Here is a 25,663-nt window from a genome sequence, read left to right on the forward strand (position 1 = left end):
AGCCACCTGTCACTCAGCATGATGTCTGCAGTGATGCCCTGAGCAGACCAGAAGAGAAGACATGCTCTGTTGACAAGAGGTGAAATGAAGCAGGAGAATCACCGGCTGAGCTGACAGAGATTGTCCCCTTGCAGAACAGGCAGGATTTTAGTAACTATCTGCTTGTTAGTTCTTAGCCCTATAGACAAAAAAAAAAATAATAAAAGTCCTTGATAACTCCTGTAATGTTGCTCTGGTGATGGCCATGGGCACAAAATCCACCATAAACTTTAGGAAGATTTTTCATGTTTTGATAATACTTTCTTAGTTGCCACGTGTTAGACGCTTGAGGTAACATCGAGGGTGATGACAGGATGGATGAATTTGATTTCCTGCAACAACATGTAAAAATATGTACCCACATACAAGTGCAAATTAAAATAGGAGTCGAGCAACAGAGTGACTGCTCTACAAAAAGATGAGAGCAAAATGGAAACCTGTTAAGTGTGCCAATGATATTCTCAGCATGGGCTCGGCACGTTAGGCCGAGATTTAGAGGCGGATATTTCTGCTCATTTATGAGGAGATATTTAGCTGCTTTCAAGACAAAACTCCCCAACTGTAGTCACAAATGAAACCCTCACACTCCCATCTCTCCTTTGTTAATGAGACGCTATACATTATATTTTTACATCTGCAAGATAACTTTCCTAAACTTTCAAATTTCTGCTTTGTGTCAGTCAGATTGCTGTGATCTGAGGATTGAAAGCAGATGGCAGAACAGCTAATGAGGAATTGTGTGGGGTCTGCTCCCTTGACGGAAGTAGTCCATTAAAGCTCAGGACAGTAACCCATTCCTTGTTCTGTACTCCATCATATGGCATTTTCTTTATCCCACAGTTAACCCCTTGTGTCTGCCTCTATGCATGGTATTTGGAGAGTATATGCAGTGGGCTGTGTGAACAATGGCACTTGGAATTGAAATGTATTATTACACAACATTTATATATTCTTACCATTTAATACATGTGCCATTGAATCATAGAGACACAGTGATAAGTGCAGAGATAAATGGGCTAAGAGTCTATCTCTGAATAACGCACCTTACTAACATGCTGCTATGTAAAAATGTTAAGAAGACGATTTAAAGGCACAGTGCACACAGCCCATCCTTAAGAGGATATCCTGCGCCCGTAATATTGTGATAACAGATTCATGAGAGGATTGGAATCCACTATAAACTGTGTTTAAGCCAAGATGTCACCATTAGTGATGCTCAAGTGCTAATCAGGTGTCTTTGGTGTGCTCGAAAAATATGTTTGAGTCTCCGCAGCAGCATGTCTTGCGGCTGTTAGACAATCCCCACATGTGTTGCAGCTGCCAAACAGCGGTGAGACATGCAGCCGCTTGGACCCGAACATATTTTTTGATCATGCCTGAGACACTCTGTTAGTACCCGAGCACGTTCGCTCTTGACTAGTCTACATCTTTTATTAACCTGTGTCTCCTGATGAGTTGTTCTAATCAGAGCAATGAAACATGTAGAGACAGAGACATCGTGTTTTTATAATTGTAATAGATCACATTTGGGGAGAAATTGTTCTCTTCTATTTTTTTAGTTGTGTCTTGTAAATTCTATCCTTATTTTAGGAATTTAAACACATGGGTGCACCATGTTGTATGACATTTAGGTCATATATATATATATATATATATATATATATATATATAGCTGAGTGTATGTATGTGTATGTATGTACCAAGCCACGCCCACTCCACATAGCCACACTCACTACACACGCAAAGCCCTTTCTACACGGCCGACGTTGTTAGCGCACATGGGTGGAGACACATTCACCTCGAAAGCTAACCTGCAAAACTCACCGGCTGCGAGCTACAATCAGGGCCGCCGCCTTCAGAGTATCAGTGCGTGGCTGGCACAGACCCCATCTAGCTCCATCGTATCTAGAATGGAGTTGCTCGTCATAAGAAAGGGAGGAGCCTCATGGATTACACCGCTGTGCTCATAACAGGAAGGGGAAGAGAGGAGTGAGGTGAAAATAGTGGAGTGAGGGGAAAATGAGAGGAGTGAGGGGAAATAGTGGAGAGAGGGCAAAATGAGAGCTATGAGGTAAAAATGAGAGGTGTGAGGTGAAAATGTTCTAGATGTTATGTCTCTCTCTCTGTCCCCCAGATGGATAGGACAACCCGTATGACTGGTAGCCTGAGGCTTTTTACAGGGACTCTAGCACGCCCTGGCCTCTGAGGGGTGCCACCGTGCCTCCTCTGTATAGGTCGGATCAGTAGCGTGAAATTAGCTGTCCTGCCGGTCTCTACAGCAAAGCATAAAGGACTGTTGCTCCCTCGGTGTTCCAGCTACCGGATCCTGCACCTCAGAAGGAGGCAGCCTGTGCACGGCAGAACTCCTTCTGGTTTCCACTCCTTTTGCTATGACTTCTTTCTCACGCTCTACAATACAGTTCTCTGTTCGTGTCCTTTCTTAGGAACTGCCGCACATGGGGCAGGCGCAGCTCCGTGTCCTTCTGTCTAGGCCTCTAACAGGATCCCACCCCTGTCAGTGACCAACTACCTGAGCCAAAGCTCAGCCAGCAACTGCCTGAGCTGAGCTCAGCTAGCATCTGCTTAACTTCCTATCGAGACCACCAGTTTTACCTAACTGTGAAGAGTGCCCTAATAAATAGGAGCATAGCTCCCCCTGGTGGACTGGAGTATGAAATGTGTTGTATGCTTGTGGTACCTGGTAAAGAGATCTCCTTTATTGCCTCCAAACGTAACATCACTCCCCCCTAGAGGAGAATGATATTACTGCAATGACGAGGACCCTGGGGCGCTGCACAAATGTGCCTGCAGGATGCGTTTCTTGCCTATAGACTTATATGGCCATACGTCACGTCCGTCGTGCACTGGATGCATCTTGTTTTGGCGGGCCATCGGCACGAAAAAACATTCAAGAGAACGTTTTTTTCGTACGTCGGGCCCGCCATTTCCTACCACGCATGCGCGGCCGGAACTCCGCCCCCTCCTCCCCGGGACTTTACAATGGGCATCGGATGCATTGAAAAACAGCATCCGCTGCCCACGTTGTCTCAAATTTTAACAACGTCCGTCGGTACATCGCACCGACGCTTAGCGACAGACCCGTACTAGCGGAAGTGTGAAAGAAGCCTAAGTCCTGTGTTTTCTCCAATCCCTGTCTGCCTAGTGCCTCGGTCCTTCCTAGTCTTCTCTACGTCTCCGCTATTCCCAGCTTTCCTCGAGACTTGCCTGTACCCAGTCTTTATCAATCTGTACTGTCTTTTTTCGCACAGTCCGTCCTACGCTCTGCTACTCTATTTTGTATCTCCTACTTCCCGTCCCGGGGTCCCAGCTTCTGTGGCAATAGTCTCCCTCAGGCCTGCCCCTGTATAGGGGGTGGTCCATCTGGCTAGCTCGCCCTTGGAAGGTTCATTGTCGCAGCTCTGCGGGTTCACTCTTGGAGATCAAAAACCTCACAGTTTCCTCTCTGAGCAACATTTTCACTATATCTAATTTAAGATGGGATAAGATTGAATGTATCTATGCAGAATGGAGAAATATGGACAGCATGGTGGCTCAGTGGTTAGCACTGTTGTTTTGCAAGGCTGGGGTTCTGGGTTCAAATCCCACCAAGGACAACATCTGCAAGGAGTTTGTATGCTCTCCCCGTGTTTGCGTGGATTTCCTCTGGGTTGTCTGGCTTCCTCCCACACGCCAAAGACATACTGATAGGGAATTTATGTTGGGACCCCAATGGGGACAGCGATGATAAGGTATGTAAGGCGCTGTGGAATAAGATTGCGCTATATAAGCATAGCATAATAAATATAAATACTGTATATGTAATATCTCCCAATACTTCTCTATAAGTAGATCATGGGGGTAACAGGGATTGGAAATGTTGGATTTAGATATGTTCCTGTTCACAAATCACAAATGATAATATTGATTTGGCAAAAACTCACAACAATTACTATTGTACCACAGAAAAGGTTAGAAACCCAAAGAGTATATATGCATTAAAATATTGAATTTTATTTAAACACGATATAAACAAGTGGTGTGGGTACCTATTGTAAACACATAAAGGGCACATGTAATTCAAATAGAAATAAACTTACGTGTAAGGTAGTGCTGTTATGGATGTCCCTGCCGCCCCAACGCACGTTTCGTCAGAACTTCATCACTTATCTGTGGCTACTGAATGAGAAACCTGAGAACAGCCTCTTACTGGCTGGCGTGGCGCAACGTCATCATTGCGGTGCGACACACATAAGATGTCAAGTCTGGCTGATGCATCAAAAGAAGACATAGAAACCATCAGGTAAGAGGGGGTTCACGGAGTTCTCATTCAGCGGCCACACATTACTGATGTGCGACGTGGGCGATGGACTAGATCCTGCTGGGTCTAGTGGTTATCGTAGCACAAGATACATAACCCACCCCTCTAAAATTTATATGTGTGTATATCTGCAAGTACAAATCTTTTACAATACTAGGTTAGGGTCAGTTGGCCGTAGATTCTTTAATCCAAGACAATCGGGCCAATTGTGTAAACCACACTCTGATCAGAGTGTCAGCATAATGTGACCCAATTCTCTTGGGTGAGAGAAACGGAGTACCTTGTGAGGGGGTGATGGAGGACAAAATTTCTTCATCTTCTCCATTGTGTTATCTGAGTGCAGTCCGATGATTTTAACTGGCATGGATGAATGCGATCCGGAATCAAACAAGGACATGCTGTGATTTTTTTCCTCAGACCAGATTGGTATGCAGAAAAAAAATCGAACAGGCCATAAACTAACATTGAGCTGAGTGAGATCCGATGTTTTGTCTAATCACAAATGGTCGAAAAATACGGTAGTGTGTACCTGCCCTTGGTGACTGTATGGAGTACCCTGCCAGCATGAGTGGAGCCTGAATGGACAAATATAGGATAAAGCAAACTGTTCTGCGGCTTGTTCTCTGTTCACAAACATAAAGCAATGATGGTTTTGTATCTCCTAGAAGCATGCTGAACTGAAGAAACTCTACAGATCTTGGACACAACATGCAGGAATAGCTTTTTGCTCCCAGAGAAGGACCAGCCCCATTATCCTAATTTGCAATGCAGAGATAGATTTTACCACTGCACGTATTTTATTAGGAGCCGCCAGCTTTTTATGGATGGTCCTTCCCCCTTGTTAACAGCAGCGGCACTATAAAGACCTGGCTGCATAACAATACAATATAGTGAAAGGCATTTACTGCGCCAGAGTTCGCAAGTGTGGCTAGGTAGGCGTGCGTTGGAGGACAGATATCGGGAGGGCAGCTGCTGCTTCTGGCCTCTGTGTTTTCAGCATCTAATATCGTTGGCTTAATTAGAAGAGATATTTTGCATACTTTGAGAACCAGCAATTCCCCATGGCTTTCTTGTTGCTGTGTTTATGACCTCTCCACATTTCCACTCGGAGCTCAGTTAAGTATAGTAAGGCCCATTATTTATAACAGCTGGCAAGGACTGCTGCCGTCACTGAGATAGCTGTAAACATTATCCTGTTTGCACCGACTGTGGGCATCATCTTTATTTAACGTGCTTCCTCCCTCTCATTCCTGCAACATGCCGATGACTGTTATCTAAGGAAGAAAACATTTACACCAGTGGAGGTCAAACCAACAGATCCCTGAGGACTCCATGACTGCTAATAGTGTGGAATATCAACAAGGCCCCAACATAAAACAAAATCTATTTACTTGAGTTATATCTGGACGGGGCCTTGATAAAAGGCCGTCGTCCTGCACATGGACTGAGCCATAACTCTCTGCAATCATTTATCTCCTAGTCCTTTTAACGTGGCGTTTTTGTTTGTAGGGACTCATAACAATAAGAAGATCCACTGCTGGAACCACGAGTTATCAACTGTAATCTAGGCAACCATGTAGCAAGTGTTCAATTTTCCAACGGCTCTACTGCAGGGTAAATTAAAGCACCACTCCAATGTTTTTATTATTTTACTGCTGGAGTGCTGCTTTAAATCTAAGGTCCTTGACCCTAGTCTTATACTCACCCTCTGCCATCTTCCCCCTCTATAGCCGCAGCTCCTGTCGGTCTCCGCCAGTTTGTGACTTGCTGGATCGCTTCAGTGTTTCATGGAGCAAACTGGAGGTCACAACTCAATATAAGTCTATGAGAGACTAGTATGAGCTTCTGACGTAGATTCTGACTTACACAGTCAGAAGCTATGATTATAAGATGGTGCAGCGCCCCAGAGTCCTGGTTGTTGCAGTAATGTCGTTCTTCCACCAGGGGGAGTGATGTTACGTCTGATGGCACCAAAGGAGTTCACCTTGCCAGGTATCACAGTCACACACACACTTCATACGCCAGTCCACCAGGGGGAGCTAAGGGTTCTATCTACTAGGCCACTCCTCACACAGGATAAAACTGGTGGGTTGGTTAGGAAGTTAGTTTGAATGAGGAAGGGAGAGTTCCTGGCTGGAGACCGACGAGGAAAGGTCTCCAGGCCAAGCTGACTGGAGTGATCTTAAGTCAGATCCAGACTGTGGTCTGAGGAGGACAGAAAGTACACGGAGCTGCGCCTGCAACCCATGCGGCAGCATCCTAAGAAAGGACACGAAAGGAATTGTGTTGTAGGGAGTGAACCACGAAGTCACAGCAAAACGAGAACAAAAACCAGAAGGAGTCCTGTCATGAGAGAGGCTGCCTCCTTCTGGAGCGCGGGCCGGTGGCCAGAACACCGAGGGAGTAATAGACTCTACGCTTTACTTCAGAGACCGGCAGGGCAGTCAATTCCAAGTTGGCTGTCCGACCTAAACACCTAAGCAGACACGGTGGCAATTGTGGAGGAGGGGCGTCTCTAGGGTCCCTATAAAATAGCCTCTGGCCATCGCCGTCATACAGGTTTGTCCTATCCATCTGGGGGACAGAGAGAGAGAAGTAACAACAGTGAGGACCTTATGGTAGCTTATGCAAGTAGGGACCTACTACGTTACTGTGCGCAAGTGGAAGGCTACTGATTTCCACCTGGATAAGGGGACTCTGGAATTGCCATCAGACCGGCCGGACCCTGCCTACCCTGTCATCCGGACTGTGGATGCTGAAGCCTTCAGTAAAGGTAAAGAGACTGCACCCATTGTGTCCTCGTTATTCGCATCTTCCACCATCATCATCTACACTTCTGGGAAGCCCTGGGGAAATACTTCACCTGTGGGAAGGTACACCATCTAGCTGCCATAACACCACCCCAGCGGACCCCTGAGCAGCGTCGGTCACTCTGACCGAATACCACAGGTGGCGTCATGAACACTACCATTATCTACGAACTCTGCCTTTTATTGGGTGCCCCTCATAGGGCCACGGTCTGGGTCGGGCCACCGTGACATCCTCGCTGAGGGAATTGAAGGACTCGGTACCGAGTACCCCATTGCCCTTACGTGGGGGCGATCCAATGGGGCCACAGGTCTGGAGCAGCACCAAAAATGACGTGAAGATGCTGGAGAGTGAGTATAAGACTGGGAGCAGGGACTTTACAGTAAAATTACCACTCCAGCGCTGAAAAAAACCCAAAACACTGGAGTGGTGCTTTAAGCATTACATAGTTTACTTCTAAATCCACAAACTGAACGGACATAATGAACTCTCCAGAGCAAGAGACGCTGTTCATTGCAAATCTCCCCTGTGGCTAATAGATGAAGGCCTCATTTATCATTTCCGAATAATCCATTACAAACATTTTTCTACAACAGACAATCTCTTACAAAGGAATCCACTATCATTTTAGAATGAGCATCTATATCTGTAAAGCACCCCTTTCTATATCCCACACCACACATGCTGTATACAACCACCAACCTATATGATTTAAAGAGGTTGTCTTACAAGAGACATTAATGGTACATGCATAGGAGGTGTCATAAATGTAACATGCCCTTGCCTGTATTCAGATCTTCCATAGCAATGAATAGAAAGAGCCTCCTCCCTGGTGGTTGGATAGAGGATTCAAATTGTGGGTCCAAGATGTGGAATACGCATCTAGCAAATATTTTTGGCATATCCAAATATAATTATGTAATCAATGTCTCTTGTGAGACAACTTATATAAAGGAGCAAATACACTTAATTGACCTTGTCAACAAACAACTGCAGTCTCTTCTGATTCTCATCTTCAGTTAGAAGACTGGACAAATCCACTGTCAGACACTTCTCCTTACCACCCCAACATCATTTGTCATTAGAGAATTGGAAGGCCCCCATACATTGGATAAGTGTTCTTCATCTCCAGTCCTCAAGAGCCACCAACAGGTCATGTTTTCAGGATTTCCTGAAATCTATACGGGCAATAATTCCATCACCTGGGCAATACTAAGGAAATCCTGAAAACATGACCTGTTGGTGGCTCTTGAGGACCGGAGTTTGGGAACACTGCATTAAATGGTTACCAGTTGTGCTGAAATCAGTGAGCTTGACTGACTTTTTCTAGGAGGCCTTTAGAAAGCGTGTCTTAGAGCTCTTTCTTATAGAAGTACCGTAGGTCTAGTGACTTGTTCCCTAAATAGGCATGGGAATATAAACGTGGGTCATGAGAGGTTTCATCTACCGATTCATGAAGCAATAGTGAATGAGGTGAAATGCTGACATTACTCATGTACGAAGACGAACACTTGTGCTGTCTTGTTAGACCATGACTCATAGACATGTATGGGACAGGATTTAGTAAATTATCTCCAAAATAATATGTTTGCATCACTTCTGTTTTCAACTCGTCTTAATCTTTCACATTACTATATGATGAAAGATGATTTTATATGCAGTCTATTAGTTTTTATAAAGTTCTGTTGCCAAGACAGCCTCTGCATAAGGACATCATGTAACCTATTCCCAATGCCTATTTAAAAAAAATAAAATTGGAAAAAAATTCCTCTGAAAAAAAGAAAATTAAGTCAGTGACACAAAGGGTATTGCTCTGATAATGAGCAGATAATGAGCCCTTGGCTTGATGAGCATGGACTTTGCATATGTATTTCCTGAAGTTGTCTATCTACTATATAATTGTCTAAGGGTCACTTCCGTCTGTCCTTCTGTCTGTCGCGGATATTCATTGGTCGCGGGGTCTGTCTGTCATGGAAATCTAAGTCGCTGATTGGTCGTGGAAAAACGCCCATGACCATTGTCATGACCAATCAGCGACGGCCATAGTCTGGCAGCGAAATGGCCGCTGCTTTACTGCCCTGCAGTCAGCACTGAGCGCTCACACAGGGATAATGCCCGCGGTCCGTTAACGCAGCTATTAACCCTGTTTGACCAACTTTTTACTATTGATGCTGCGTATGCAGCATCAATAGTAAAAAGATCTAATGTTACAAATAATAACAATAATAAAAAAAAGGTTATTCTCACCTTCCGAGGTCGCGCGCTGTGCTCGGCAGTGCAAGCGGCAGGTTCCGGATGCCATGCGAGAAGGACCTGCCATGACATCACGGTCATGTGACCGCGACGTCATCACATGTCCTGCGCTCATACCAACCCTGGGACCGGAAGCTGCCGCGTGCACCGCACACAGGGCCAGGACTTCAAGGGGTCTTCAGAAGGTGAGTATATGTTTATTTTTTATTTTAAGTCTTTTTTAACCACGCATACAGTGCCCACATTGCTCTATACTAGGTGGGCTGTGTTACATACTGCGTGGGCTCTGTTATATACTACATCTCTGTGCTGTATACTATGTAGCTGGGCAATATACAATGTGAGTGTCCAATATACTACCTGGCTGTGCAATATACTACGTGGCTCTGCTATATAATATGTGGCTGACCAAAATACTACATACCTGTGCAATACACTACGTGGCTATGTTATATACTACGTAGCTCTGCTATATACTACGTATGCTGTGTTATATACTACGTCGGCCGTGTTATATACTACGTCACTGTGCAATATAGTACGTAGCCTGTGCTATATACTACCTACATATTCTACAATACCCAATACGTTAGAATCGGGCCACCATCTAGTAGAACATAATGGCGCATAAAATTATTTAACAGCATGCTTAACTCCATGCACACAAATACATTCCAACAACCTGCCTTCGTGTATGCGTCCTATATTTGAAACCCAGGATTGGGAGCCATTTTCTAAAACTGCTATTCTTTGGAGCCTTCCTGGTCTGTTCTTTTCCTGACATTCATTTGAATTATTCTATTTCACCACAGCACTTTGGTCTTGTAAAGGGGTATTTTGCTAAGATATGTAATAACTTTAAGATAGGTAGGCTTCAATATGTAGGAATCTCACTGATCCTGAGAATGATCTTTCAAGAGTCTTTTACCCTGCACACCAGTGCTCCAGGACAGCTGGCTATGCACAGAACAGCAGCGACCCTATTTATATGAATGAGGCTGTGCTGCAGTTCACTAAACAGCTAGCCTTAAGGGTCCTATTAGTTATACCACCACCGATTTTAAAGTGATGGCATTTCCTAGAGGCATGCCATGACTCGATGAGCTAGGAATACCTCTTTAAAGGGAAATTGTCACATCCAGAAAATCTGCACATATTGTTTAAATCATCTGCAGCCAGCTTACAGGAGCAGCAGCTAAAGGGCGAAAATGAAGTTATATCCTCCCTGCAGCCATCATCGATTCAGTGTAGTATGGATATAATCACTCCCCCTGCTCATTGATGGATAGCCTGCTGTGCACACACATTCTGCATACACACTGCAGAGCAATCTGTCACTCAAAGTGCAGGGGAGTGATTACAGTGATTACAGCAGCACTCACTGTGTAGTGAGTGGTCACTGTAGCGGCTCCCTGCACTGCCCCTATGTCTGGAAGTGAGCAGCTGCAGGGAAGATAAAGCTTAATTTTCTCCCCGTAACCACTGCTCTAGTAAGAAGGCTCAACGGGAGTTCAACACTATTTGGCTGCAGACTACATCTATATCTGCCGGTAAATAGCATTTTTGGAGGTGACAGGTTCCCTTTAAGAGATGGGGGGGGGGGGGCTCGTGAATCACTTACCTTTTGGAATCCCCAGCGCTGCTTTTGATTTGCCAGGGCTGACATGACATCATCATTGTGGAAAGTTGCACAGATGATGTCACATGAACCCAGCTAATCAAAAGCCATGCCGGGCATCTTGAAAGGTAAGAAATTCACGAGTAAACTGGAAAAAAAACTAAAATAAATGATAGTAAGTATTATTATTATCGTATGGTTCTGCAGAGTAACATTAATATGTCAAATAAATTCAACAGTAAACAGTGTATCAATAAAGCCTGAAAAAAAGAAGTTAAAATTGCTGTTTCTTTTGTACATTCCACCTCCCCAAAAATAGTGCCACTGAAAATTACACCTCGTCAGGCAAAAAATTAGCCCTCATACAGCTCCATTAATGGGACATTGTAAAATTTATAACTCAGAATATGTCCACACAAAAGCAATGATTATATTTTTCTTCAGTGTATTTATTGCATAACAGCAATAAAACTATATAAATTAGGTATACCCATTTTATTTATGCAACATGAATAACGTAAATATATAATACAAATACAGAATTGCTGTTTTTTTATATTTCTCCCCATAAAGAATTATTTCATGTTAGGTAATAAGGTACATATACCATAAAATGGTGCTACTGACAAATCCAACTCATCCCGCATAAAACAAGCCCTTATACAGCTACATCACCGAAAATATAAAAATACTAGCTGAAGAGCCCGGCGTTGCCTGGGCATAGTAAATATCTGTGGTTAGTTATAGCTCACTTTTCTTATTTTCCCATCACGCCTCTCATTTTCCCAATCACATCTTTCATTTTCCCCCTCACATCTCTCATTTTCTCCCTCACACCTCTCATTTTCTCCCTCACTCCTCTCATTCCCCCCTAACACTTGTCATTTCAACCTCACATCTGTCATTTTCTGATCACTCCACTATTTTTCCTCACTCCTCTCATTTTGCACTCACACCTTTTCATTTTCACCTCACACCTCTCATTTTCACCTCATCACCTCAGTATATACATGTTTGTCATCTCCCTTATATATAGTATACATCTGTATGTCATCTCCTGTATATAGTATATACCTGTATGTCATCTCCCCTGTATATAGTATATACCTGCTGTGTGTCATCTTCTATATATAGTATATACCTGTATGTCATCTCCTCCTGTATATAGTATATACCTGTGTGTCATCTCCCCTGTATATAGTATATATCTGTGTGTCATCTCCCCTGTATATAGTGTATACCTGCATGTCATCTTCTATATATAGCATATACCTGTATGTCATCTCCTCCTGTATATAGTATATACCTGTAGGTCATCTGCTCCTGTATATAGTATATACCTGTGTGTCATCTCCTCCTGTATATAGTATATACCTGTATGTCATCTCCTTCTGTATATACATACAGGTATATGTACCTGTATGTCATCTCCTCCTCTTTATAGTATATACCTGTGTGTCATCTCTCCTGTATATAATATATATCTGTGTGTCATCTCCCCTGTATATAGTATATACCTGTGTGTCATCTCCTCCTGTATTAGACCTCGTTCACACGTTATTTGCTCAGTATTTTTACCTCAGTATTTGTAAGCTAAATTGGCAGCCTGATTAATCCCCAGCCAACAGGAAGCCCTCCCCCTGGCAGTATATATTAGCTCACACATACATTATGCATGTGGTAATTTTTCCGCGTGTGCAAGTTTTGCGTGTGGCGAGTTTTCCATGAGGTGAGTTTTGCACTTGTAGCGAGTTTTGCAAGAGCCTAGGTTTTGCATGTGGCGAGTTCTGCGCGTGGCGAGTTTTGAGCGGCGACTTTTGTGTTTCGACTTTTATGTGGCGAGGTTGGTGTATTTGTGGTGAAATGTGTGCTGAGGGTAATATGTGTTCAAGCACGTGGTAGTGTGTGGCGCATTTTGTGTGTGTGTTCATATCCCCGTGTGTGGTGAGTATCCCATGTCGGGGCCCCACCTTAGCAACTGTACGGTATATACTTTTTGGCGCCATCGCTCTCATTCTTTAAGTCCCCCTTGTTCACATCTGGCAGCTGTCAATTTGCCTCCTACACTTTTCCTTTCATTTTTTCCCATTATGTAGATAGGGGCAAAATTGTTTGGTGAATTGGAAAGCGCGGGGTTAAAATTTCACCTCACAACATAGCCTATGACGCTCTCGGGGTCCAGATGTGTGACTGTGCAAAATTTTGTGGCTGTAGCTGCGACGCCTCCAACACTTTTCCTTTCACTTTTTCCCCATTATGTAGATAGGGGCAAAATTGTTTGGTGAATTGGAAAGCACGGGGTTAAAATTTCACCTCACAACATAGCCTATGACGCTCTCAGGGTCCAGACGTGTGACTGTGCAAAATTTTGTGGCTGTAGCTGTGACGCCTCCAACACTTTTCCTTTCACTTTTTTCCCCATTATGTAGATAGGGGCAAAATTGTTTGGTGAATTGGAACACGCGGGGTTAAAATTTCGCCTCACAACATAGCCTATGATGCTCTCGGGGTCCAGATGTGTGACTGTGCAAAATTTTGTGGCTGTAGCTGCGACGGTGCAGATGCCAATCCCGGACATACACACATACATACATACATGCACACACACACATTCAGCTTTATATAGTAGATTGTGGCTCTTGGAATGTGACATCATGAAAACAAAAAAAAAACTGCTGCAGCCTATAGGCATAAAAAGGGTGAATTCTTAATGAGTTAAGTTATCCTTTACTATCTATGTTACTTACATTCCCATTAGTACATATGTATAGCTTAGTTTATACATACCATGCAAACAATACACAGAGGTACATAATGCAGGCTCCAATAACAGCAATAGATGTATCTTCTGTCTGTAGCCCGTTTCGGCTGATGCTTGGGAAACACACTGTGATATTTTGGCCTCTGTACTGAACTGGAAAAAGACATAAAAAACATAAAACATCAAAATCTGACATCACACGTAAGCCTTTGCACCAAATTCTGAAATTGCTGTTTTTTTGGAGGGTTATGGAAAACAATGATCAACTTTGTATTACAGCTGGAAAAGTCATATAAGATTTGTAGTTTGGTGTCAGTGTTGACCCCTGATTTGGATCAACCAAGAACAGTGGCACCATATACCAACATCATCTGGTCACTGCATTACTTTGCGAAGAGTTAAATGGGTTGTCTGGTTTTATAAGTCTGTAGTTACACCATGGACCGTCACATGACTCGCACTGTGCACTGTGAGGAGAGGGTCATGTGTATGCAATATGCATACTTCCAACCACATTCCCAATAGATTGTTTCTGACCTTACTTACATCTATTTGGAATGTGGCTGGGAATATGCATGTCGCACACTTGCGGTCAGATGATCGCACGATCCTGGAGCCAGTACCAGAGAATCCTCACAGCAAGCAATGAGCGCGATGTGAGGATTCACAAGTCTGCAGTTACATAGTTGCAGTTACGTATACTTTAATGTAGCTATAGTGAGTTTAGAGAACATTGACCTGAAGATGGTTGAAATCGTCCTTATGGGCCATATGAGAAGACCAATACTATTAAAGACATGATAGTTGGCAGATTTTGCATTGGGACACAAAGGCTACAAGTTACGCCACTGTCATATGCTTTGACTTGGGAATCATACAGTGTTATATTGTATTGTTGCTATACAATAAGGTTTGACTTTTAGAAGTTTGTCCTCCCTCTCTCCCTGTCTGCCTCCCTACCTCTGATGTCAGTAACCCCTCCATTCTTCTTCCTCATTCACTGTATGTCTGCTATCTTAGAACCTCATGTCCTGCAGCTCTGGTTCAAAATAGCCTTTTTTACCTACTGTAATTGTGCATGACTACAAGAATTTAGCTTGAAAATAAACCTTCTTCTGGAATTTTCTTATATGTCTCTACAGTCAAGTCAAGTTATATGATGAAATCTATTTGTGTGAGTAATGGGACATAGAGACAGCAGTGTAGTTATGGAGTCAGAATATCGACTATCCACTCACTGGCAGAAGATAAGGCAATATCTATGTTTCATTTTTTTTAATTTTTAACAGTATTGAATGTATCCAACATTCTTAGGAAGATAATGAAGAAAATATTTATTTGTGTAATCCAAAGTAGTATAGTGTAAGAAATGTAATGTTTCGGTCCTTATAACTTTGTATCAGGTATCATCTGGGATACAACTAAAGAGTAAAGATGGGAAAATCATGGGAAGAAACGGAAGTTGCTGGTTTGCAACTAGAACATGATATCAGTTAACAGATAAAGTATAGTAACAAAATAAGTCATAAAGAAAGGATGCAAATAGAAAGTCATAAAGAGGAAACAGCAGCCTAAAGTAAGGAAATGAATGAGAAAAGGAATAGAAAGAAAACTGTTGTGCTGATTGTGAACTTGTCCTGTGACAGAATGGCCATGTTTCAGTATAACGTGTTGACAATCACTGTTTGATCTATCTGGGAGACTGATATAAAAACCCCACCGTGAATACAATCCCCACTATTACCAAGCATAGGGATGGGGAGGTCAGTGTCATCTCATACAGACACATATAAACAGGCTGACAGCACTATAATACAAAGGTTCAACCAAGGACATGGCAAGTGCATGAAGCCATAATTAGTCCTTGTATACACAGGATCAAAGAGAGCGACAGTGGGAAGTGGTTATCTGCATAACTATTATTTATATTAACCCCTTCATGCCGCAGCCCTTTTTCGTTTTTGCAATTTTTGTTTTTCGCTTCCCTTCATCCCCAGAGTGTGGGGGGTGGGGGGCTTCCTCTTTATCCCCATTGGCACTCTGAGATCATGATTGTGTGGTCCTGATGTTTGCCATGGCAGATCACGACCAAATAGGGTCATTAGAGTCTCCCGGCTACAGCAGCCTGTTCAGAAGTTACCGACATTGAGGTGGTAAAAATACACTTTTTCATTCCTGTCGTGCCACTTTGTATTAATTCCTGAAAATTACCTACAGGGTTAATAAACTACCTGACAGCGGTTTTCAATATGTCGGCGGGTGCTGTTTTTAAAATGGTATCAGTTTTGGGGATTTTCCCAATATCTAGGACCCCAAAAGTCACTTCAAACCTGGATAGGTCCCTAAAAAAATAAATTTTGTAAATTTCCATGAAAAAATGAAAAATTACTGCTACATTTTTAAACCTCTTAAAATGATAAAAAAATAAAACAACATTTTACAAATGGTGCTGATGTAAAGCCGACATGTGGGAAATGTTAATCATTAATGTTTTTCTATGGTATGACTATCTGGATTACAGGGATAATCGTTCAAAGTTTGAAAATTGCTATTTTTTTTTACATTTTTGGCAAATTTCTGATATTTGTAATAAATAAACACAAAACATATCACCCTAAATTTACCATTATCATAAATTATAATTTGCCACGAAAAAATCTCAAAATCACTGAGATTTGTTGAAGCGTTCCAGAGTTACTACCACATAAAGTGAATGGGGACTATTGTAGCAAGTGAAAATTAATCCCTTAGTGACCAGGCCAAATTTTTGAAATCTGTCACTGGTCAGATTTCAAAAATTTGGCCTGGTCACTAAGGGGTTAATTTTCACTTGTTACAATAGTATCCATGGGAGACTAGAAGCTGCGATAATCCGATCACCTCTGCTACACACAGGCGATGTTCAGATTGCCTGTGTGAAGCAGAAATGCTCACTTGCTATGAGTGCTGACCACCTGGGGGCGCTCATAGCAATCTGACTAAAACAACCATAGAGGTTTGTGGGAGACCTCTGGTTGTCATGTCAACCCACTGGTGACCCACAATCATGACGGGTCACCGATGGGCGAGATTAGTGATATGCTTCCGGCGCAATCACTGTCAGAGATTGACAGCGGCATTTAACGGGATAACAGTGGCGGGTGGATCACGATTCCACCCGCAGCTGTTAGGGGCACATGTAAGCGGTTCAAAACAGCTGACATATGTTGGGAAAGATGTGGGCTCAGCACCTGAGTCTACATTAAAGGTAGGTTTCAAAAACCTAACCGGCACATCCAAACATAGACTAAGTGTGAACAGGTGCTGAACCTAGAGTCGCCAACTCGTATATAGTTAAGTAAATAAGGCAGCACACTGCAGCGCTGAAACATGCAAACTTGAAACACGAAATTTGAACTGCATTACTGCACTAGAAATATGAAAAATCAGAGCGTTTAGCGCATAAAAATGGCCAATTTTATGTGTACCTGGTAGCCCCTTTACGGCATCTCTCTTATACCAGGTCCTAAACTTGCCTTACCTCGCTAAGAATAAACGTCTCCCTCTGAATGGGTACATGTGAAACCTCTTCCTAGACTAAAATTCTCTCTCTTTGTGGAGGGGTATTGGACCTGCTGTAATTAAAACACCTGTGGCTAGGAGGCGGAGTGCACGATCAGAAGGCTAAAGAATACATTTCAAAAACCTGACCGGCACATCCAAACATAGACTAAGTGTGAACAGGTGCTGAACCTAGAGTCGCCAACTCGTATATAGTTAAGTAAATAAGGCAGCACACTGCAGCGCTGAAACATGCAAACTTGAAACACGAAATTTGAACTGCATTACTGCACTAGAAATATGAAAAATGAGAGCGTTTAGCGCATAAAAATGGCCAATTTTATGTGTACCTGGTAGCCCCTTTACTGCATCTCTCTTATACCAGGTCCTAAACTTGCCTTACCTCGCTAAGAATAAACGTCTCCCTCTGAATGGGTACATGTGAAACCTCTTCCTAGACTAAAATTCTCTCTCTTTGTGGAGGGGTATTGGACCTGCTGTAATTAAAACACCTGTGGCTAGGAGGCGGAGTGCACGATCAGAAGGCTAAAGAATACATTTCAAAAACCTGACCGGCACATCCAAACATAGACTAAGTGTGAACAGGTGCTGAACCTAGAGTCGCCAACTCGTATATAGTTAAGTAAATAAGGCAGCACACTGCAGCGCTGAAACATGCAAACTTGAAACACGAAATTTGAACTGCATTACTGCACTAGAAATATGAAAAATGAGAGCGTTTAGCGCATAAAAATGGCCAATTTTATGTGTACCTGGTAGCCCCTTTACGGCATCTCTCTTATACCAGGTCCTAAACTTGCCTTACCTCGCTAAGAATAAACGTCTCCCTCTGAATGGGTACATGTGAAACTTCTTCCTAGACTAAAATTCTCTCTCTTTGTGGAGGGGTATTGGACCTGCTGTAATTAAAACACCTGTGGCTAGGAGGCGGAGTGCACGATCAGAAGGCTAAAGAATACATTTCAAAAACCTGACCGGCACATCCAAACATAGACTAAGTGTGAACAGGTGCTTAACCTAGAGTCGCCAACTCGTATATAGTTAAGTAAATAAGGCAGCACACTGCAGCGCTGAAACATGCAAACTTGAAACACGAAATTTGAACTGCATTACTGCACTAGAAATATGAAAAATGAGAGCGTTTAGCGCATAAAAATGGCCAATTTTATGTGTACCTGGTAGCCCCTTTACGGCATCTCTCTTATACCAGGTCCTAAACTTGCCTTACCTCGCTAAGAATAAACGTCTCCCTCTGAATGGGTACATGTGAAACCTCTTCCTAGACTAAAATTCTCTCTCTTTGTGGAGGGGTATTGGACCTGCTGTAATTAAAACACCTGTGGCTAGGAGGCGGAGTGCACGATCAGAAGGCTAAAGAATACATTTCAAAAACCTGACCGGCACATCCAAACATAGACTAAGTGTGAACAGGTGCTGAACCTACAGTCGCCAACTCGTATATAGTTAAGTAAATAAGGCAGCACACTGCAGCGCTGAAACATGCAAACTTGAAACACGAGATTTGAACTGCATTACTGCACTAGAAATATGAAAAATGAGAGCGTTTAGCGCATAAAAATGGCTAATTTTATGTGTACCTGGTAGCCCCTTTACGGCATCTCTCTTATACCAGGTCCTAAACTTGCCTTACCTCGCTAAGAATAAACGTCTCCCTCTGAATGGTTACATGTGAAACCTCTTCCTAGACTAAAATTCTCTCTCTTTGTGGAGGGGTATTGGACCTGCTGTAATTAAAACACCTGTGGCTAGGAGGCGGAGTGCACGATCAGAAGGCTAAAGAATACATTTCAAAAACCTGACCGGCACATCCAAATATAGACTAAGTGTGAACAGGTGCTGAACCTAGAGTTGCCAACTCGTATATAGTTAAGTAAATAAGGCAGCACACTGCAGCGCTGAAACATGCAAACTTGAAACACGAAATTTGAACTGCAAAGTTCAAATTTCGTGTTTCAAGTTTGCATGTTTCAGCGCTGCAGTGTGCTGCCTTATTTACTTAACTATATACGAGTTGGCAACTCTAGGTTCAGCACCTGTTCACACTTAGTCTATGTTTGGATGTGCCGGTCAGGTTTTTGAAATGTATTCTTTAGCCTTCTTATCGTGCACTCCGCCTCCTAGCCACAGGTGTTTTAATTACAGCAGGTCCAATACCCCTCCACAAAGAGAGAGAATTTTAGTCTAGGAAGAGGTTTCACATGTACCCATTCAGAGGGAGACGTTATTCTTAGCGAGGTAAGGCAAGTTTGGGACCTGGTATAAGAGAGATGCCGTAAAGGAGCTACCAGGTACACATAAAATTGGCCATTTTTATGCGCTAAACGCTCTCATTCTTCATATTTCTAGTGCAGTAATGCAGTTCAAATTTCGTGTTTCAAGTTTGCATGTTTCAGCGCTGCAGTGTGCTGCCTTATTTACTTAACTATATACGAGTTGGCGACTCTAGGTTCAGCACCTGTTCACACTTAGTCTATGTTTGGATGTGCCGGTCAGGTTTTTGAAATGTATTCTTTAGCCTTCTGATCGTGCACTCCGCCTCCTAGCTACAGGTGTTTTAATTACAGCAGGTCCAATACCCCTCCACAAAGAGAGAGAATTTTAGTCTAGGAAGAGGTTTCACATGTACCCATTCAGAGGGAGACGTTTATTCTTAGCGAGGTAAGGCAAGTTTAGGACCTGGTATAAGAGAGATGCCGTAAAGGGGCTACCAGGTACACATAAAATTGGCCATTTTTATGCGCTAAACGCTCTTATTTTTCATATTTCTAGTGCAGTAATGCAGTTCAAATTTCGTGTTTCAAGTTTGCATGTTTCAGCGCTGCAGTGTGCTGCCTTATTTACTTTTTTTTTTATTTAATAGGTTTTTATTAAAGTCGAATATGAACAATACAATTTATGCATTTTTCCATTATTTTACAAAATTTTTACATTTTCCAAATCCCCAACAATCCCAACAAAACCCGAACCTCCCCCTCCCCTGACAGCTCATACCCATTTATACTTTTGTTACCAGTATTGATGGTTCTTTGAGCCATTTGACTCACTTATGTCCGCTTGTTCCTTTAGCACTCTCTTCCTTTCAGAGGCCCTCATCCTCCCATTTCCCATAACTACTCATCCTAGCTCGAGCCACGGAGACCACATTTTGTCAAACGTTTCTATTTTCCCACGTCTTTTGTAGACCCCCTTTTCCAAATTGAGACCATGTTTAACATATTTCAGAAATTCACCCCTTTTAGGCGGTTCCTCCTTGATCCAGTTCATTGCTATTACCTTCCTTGCCATATATAATAGCCTAGCTATTGCTATCTTCCAGGTGTTGTCCACTCTAATTTCCTCTACATGTCCCAGTATACACACTATCGGATCTCTCGGCACTCTGCATTTATACGCCCCTTCCACACGGCTCATTACCACCAACCAGAAAGCAACCAGTCTTGGACATGTCCACATCATGTGGTATATTCCTGCATTCTCAGTCTTACATCTCGGGCATTCAGAGTCAGCACGCAACCCCGCTCTGCACAACACTTCCGGTGATTTATAGACTCTGTGCAAGATGTACAGCTGCGAAAGTCTATACGGCTCGCTCAGTGACACTCGTGGAACCCACTCCAACACCGACTCCCAGGTTTCATCCTCCATTGGGCCTAAATCTCTTTCCCATTTCGCTCTCGCTTTTAGGGGGAAGTCTAGCAAATATGCATGTAGAAGGTCCTTATAAAGGGTGGTAATGACTCCCCTTGTGGATCCTTCCCCACGCACGTATTCCAGAACTATGTCCTCCTGGATCTCAATACCACCGCCCTTGTTTTGAGCTTTAAAAGCATGTTTCATCTGAGCATATTGATACTCCCCAGTCGGTCTCAATCCAAACTCCCCTTGCAGCTGCGAAAAGGACTTTAATCCTCGTTGTTGAACTATCTGAGCCACCAAGTGGATTCCTTTGGCCTGCCACTCCGCCAGCACTCCAAGGGCCGCAAACTCAACCAAATTATTATTAAGCCATATCGGTGTAAATTTAGTCAGCCCCGTAACCCCCCGAATCTGTCGCAGTCTGGTCCATAATTTATGTATCAAAAACATAGTTGGGTATAATTTCCCCAATACTTTCAAGGTGCCATCCTCCAGACACTGCGCCACCGGTCGTCGGTCCGTCACCCTCTCCATCAAGTGCTGTACCGCACTGGCAGACGCCTCCCGCGCCCAGCCCTTCAAGTGCTGGCTCTGGGCTGCAAGAAAATATAACTCAGGATTGGGTAAAGCCAATCCTCCATCTTCCTTGGGTCGCTGAAGCGTCTCCAGGCGAATACGTGGGTACCGCCTCCCCCATATCAGACTTCTAAAAAGAGCACTAATCTGCCGGAATTTCCCACGTGGAATCCAAACTGGCGCATTATGTAGGACGTAAAGTAATTTGGGCATCAGAACCATTTTAATGAGATTAACCCTACCCACCACCGATAGGTGCAATTTATTCCACGCATCCACTTTTGCTTTAAGGGCGCCCATGAGAGGTGTCAAATTCCTATACAAAAACTCTGTAACTGGCATTGAGATCCATATTCCCAGGTATTTGAAAAGGGATGCCACCTTAAGCCGCCCCTCTCCCAATGGCGCACTTCTGCTCTCCTCCACCCCATCCACCTCAAAGAGGACCGATTTATCCCAATTTATCCTCAATCCCGACAAGTCTCCAAATTTCCCAATGATCTCGATAGCCCCATTCAAGGCTTCATCCGGGTCCGCCAGGAACAGTAAGATGTCATCTGCATATAACGCGATCTTCTCCTCAACACTCCCATATCTGAACCCAGGGACCTCATCCGATTGTCGTATCTTGGCGGCCAGTGGCTCCACAGCTAAGGCAAACAGAAGGGGCGACAGTGGGCAACCCTGCCTCGTACCTCTGGCCAACTTTATAGGCTGAGAGAGTTCCCCATTCACTCTAATTCTAGCTGTTGGTAGTGAATATAACAGTTGAGTCCACGCCACAAATTGCGGACCAATACCCATACACTTCAACACCCGCCAGAGATATCCCCACTCCACACTGTCAAACGCCTTATGGGCATCCAAGGACGCAATAACCCTTCGGCCACAGTTGTCAGACTTCAGCTGCAGGTTCATATGCAGCCTTCCAGATTAACCGCTGTAGACCTGTCAGGCATAAAACCAGACTGATCCGGATGTACAAGGTTAGCAATGACGCTGGACAAACGGGTAGCTAACACCTTGGCCAAGAGCTTGACATAGATGGTTAACAGAGAGATTGGTCGATATGACTCAGGCTTCCCCAGATCCTTATCCTCCTTCGGAATAACCACTATAGTGGCCTCCCTCATAGATGCTGGGAGATACCCTTAGCGTCCAGCCTCCTCCAGTACCAACTTTAATCTAGGAATCAGCACTTCCTCCAAACTTTTATAGATTTCAGCTGGTAACCCATCGACCCCAGGTGCCTTCCCATTGGCCATAGACTTCAGCGCCCGACTCAGTTCCTCCTCGGTGATAGGGGCATCTAGGCTCACCCTATCCTCCTTACTCAATTTCGGAAGACCCAGACTCTCAAGAAAGTCTCCGTATCTCCGGCTGACTCATTGACCCTGGAGGAGTATAAGTCCGCGTAGAAGTCCGCAAAGACCTTTATAATTTCAGGTGTTTCAAATATCCTGCTCCCCCCATCCGAAACCAACGAGTGCACATACGAGGTACTACGCTGAGCCGCGACTACCACCGATAGCATGTGACCCACTGTTTCTCCCTCCTGAAAATAAGCCACCCTCTGAAACTCCCGCTTCCTTTCAGCTTTTCCCAGCAGAATCTTTTCCATACAATTTTGCGCTGTTCTCAGCCTTTTCTCTGCTTCGGAAGTCCCCAGCACTACCATCTCGTCCTCTGCGGCTTTCAGCTCCTCCATCGCCACCCTCTCCGCCTCCCTTGTCCTCCTCTTACACCTACTTATGTCTCTAAATAGTAACCCTCTCAGGAACGCTTTCATTGCATCCCAAACAGTTAGAGCATCTGCACTCCCATCATTTAAAGCAAAGAATTCCGTCACCTCCTTCCCTATACCGTCCAAGTCAATACTCTGTAACCAGTTAGGATGGATCTTCCATTCTCTCCCACTTGCGGTCCGTGTCCCCAACAACCTAACCTCCACCTCAATTGGACTGTGATCCGAAAGGGCCCTCGACAGATAACGCACCTCTCCCACCATTGTGTCCAACAGGCGGTTACCCAGCGCCATATCAATTCTGGATAGCATAGTATGAGCCGGCGAGTAGCACAAGTACCCTCTCTCCCCAACATGTCTAACTCTCCATAGATCAATCATGTCTATTTCACGCACATAGGTACCAAATGTTGTAGTGTGCCCCTCCGACCTGTTCTGGGTGTTCTTATTTTTATCCCAAAAGTCGTCACAGATATTGTTCAAATCCCCAATAATTAAGAGTGGTAGTGGTTCCCATCGTTCCACCTTCTCCAACACCTCCCTGATCTTCTTACTTGAATATGGAGGTGGAATATACATTGCCGCAACACACAATCTCACTCCATACAATATACATTGTATCACCACATACTGACCCTCAGCATCCACGCATACTTTCACCTCTTCATACTGCACTCCCATCGGCACCAACACTGACACCCCTCTTGAGTACGTCGAAAAGGTAGAATGATACCCTTTCTGTATCCACCGTCTATTCAGTACATCCACTTTCTCCTGTATCAAGTGCGTCTCTAACAAGCATATCATAGAAGCCCGCTGATCCTTCGCATACTGCAAGCTCGCAGCTCTTCTTGACTTATCCGCCAGACCTCTCACATTCCAACTCAATATCTTAAAGCGGTCCCCTATTATGTGACTCATCATCTTTAATTATGTCGTTACTCCCGATTCTGAGCTGTCTAACTTCCCTCCCCACCCTTACCCCACCCCACCCTCCCCCACACCCCCCAATACTATACATTCTGCCTCTTATCAAGAGTGGGGCACCATCACCCATTGCGAACACTCTTGTTAGCGTAACCTTCTCCTTCCGCCTCCCGCTACCGTTTATAACAGAATTCGGCGCAAGTCTTAGAAGAACAATATAATTCAACCTGTATTACATTACAACTACAAGAAACTAAATAAACTTTAGTACGCTGCACACCCTTCCTCCCTCATACTTCTCCGCCGTATAAGCACTCCCAGTGCATTCCCTGAATAATACCCAACCTGCACATTTCAATTATCAATGTACTGTCAGTCAAACTCTTTTTCTCCTTTTTGAAAGAATTAAAATACCTCCCGACTAACCCACCCCACATTTTCAATCTCCTTTCCCTTTAAGCTTTTTAGCGTTAAGATCTATCCACTGGGTAGCGTCCTCCGGCGTCAGGAAAAAATGAATCTTATCCAACGCTACCACTCTCAGTCGTGCCGGAAACATCATGGAGTACTGCACTCCCAGTTCTCTCAGCCGTCTCTTGATACCCGTGAACATCATCCGTTGTTTCTGTACCAGGGCGGAATAGTCAGGGTAAATAGCAATTCTTTGACCTCCAATTGTCAGATCCGTCATGTCTCTAGCCTTCCTCAGGATAATGTCTCTGTCTCTGTAGTTTAGGATTTTGGCAAGCATGGTACGGGGACTTGCTCCAGGGACAGGTGGTTTCGGTGGGACCCTGTGGGCTCTTTCTACCGCAAATACTTTTGTCAGTGCTGCATCACCAAAAGTCTCAAGGAGCCAGCTTTCAATATACTCCGTGGGATTCCTCCCCTCAGTTTTTTCAGGGATACCCACTATACGAATGTTATTTCTTCTGGACCTATTCTCCAGATCCTCATTTTTTGCAGCCAGCTCCGATATTGCCTGAGTAAACTTCCTCTCCGCTTTCTGCAGCTGCACTATATAGTCTTCTGCAGTGCTCACTCTTTCCTCCACAGCCCCCACACGTTTGTCAATCTTCTGCAGGGCTGCATTTATCTGGGCTGTATCATCCTTGACCTCCTGTATCTGCTGGGTCAGGGATTGTTTGCATGATGATACCAGTGCAAAGACATCTCTAAGGGTGGGCTCTGCTCCTGACTCCTTATCTTCTGGTCCCCCTACTACCACCGCCATGTCACCATCCCTGCTCCCCTGTTGTACCTCCTGCTCCTCTGCTGGGCTTTCCTCCTCTCCTTCTGTGTCTGTGTCTGCTCCGGCGTCCTCCTCTGCTTTTCCTGTGTTCCCTGCGGCCTCCACTCTAGCAAACTGCTGGAGCTTTGCCGCCGCCGCCTTTCTCTTCT

The 25,663-nt window shown here is 44.0% G+C and overlaps 1 protein-coding gene across 1 annotated transcript in view; it reads right to left on the reverse strand.

The window, feature by feature from the left end:
• Positions 1-25,663, reverse strand: part of SERINC4 (serine incorporator 4) — an 83,953-nt gene that overhangs the window by 11,661 nt on the left and 46,629 nt on the right. Inside the window, exon 8 of the mRNA XM_069762403.1 lies at positions 13,824-13,950. Coding sequence (XP_069618504.1) covers positions 13,824-13,950 — 127 coding nt within the window. The remainder of the gene's footprint in view (positions 1-13,823; positions 13,951-25,663) is intronic.

This window comes from Ranitomeya imitator, chromosome 4 (assembly GCF_032444005.1).
Source record: "Ranitomeya imitator isolate aRanImi1 chromosome 4, aRanImi1.pri, whole genome shotgun sequence".
Classification (NCBI taxonomy): domain Eukaryota; kingdom Metazoa; phylum Chordata; class Amphibia; order Anura; family Dendrobatidae; genus Ranitomeya; species Ranitomeya imitator.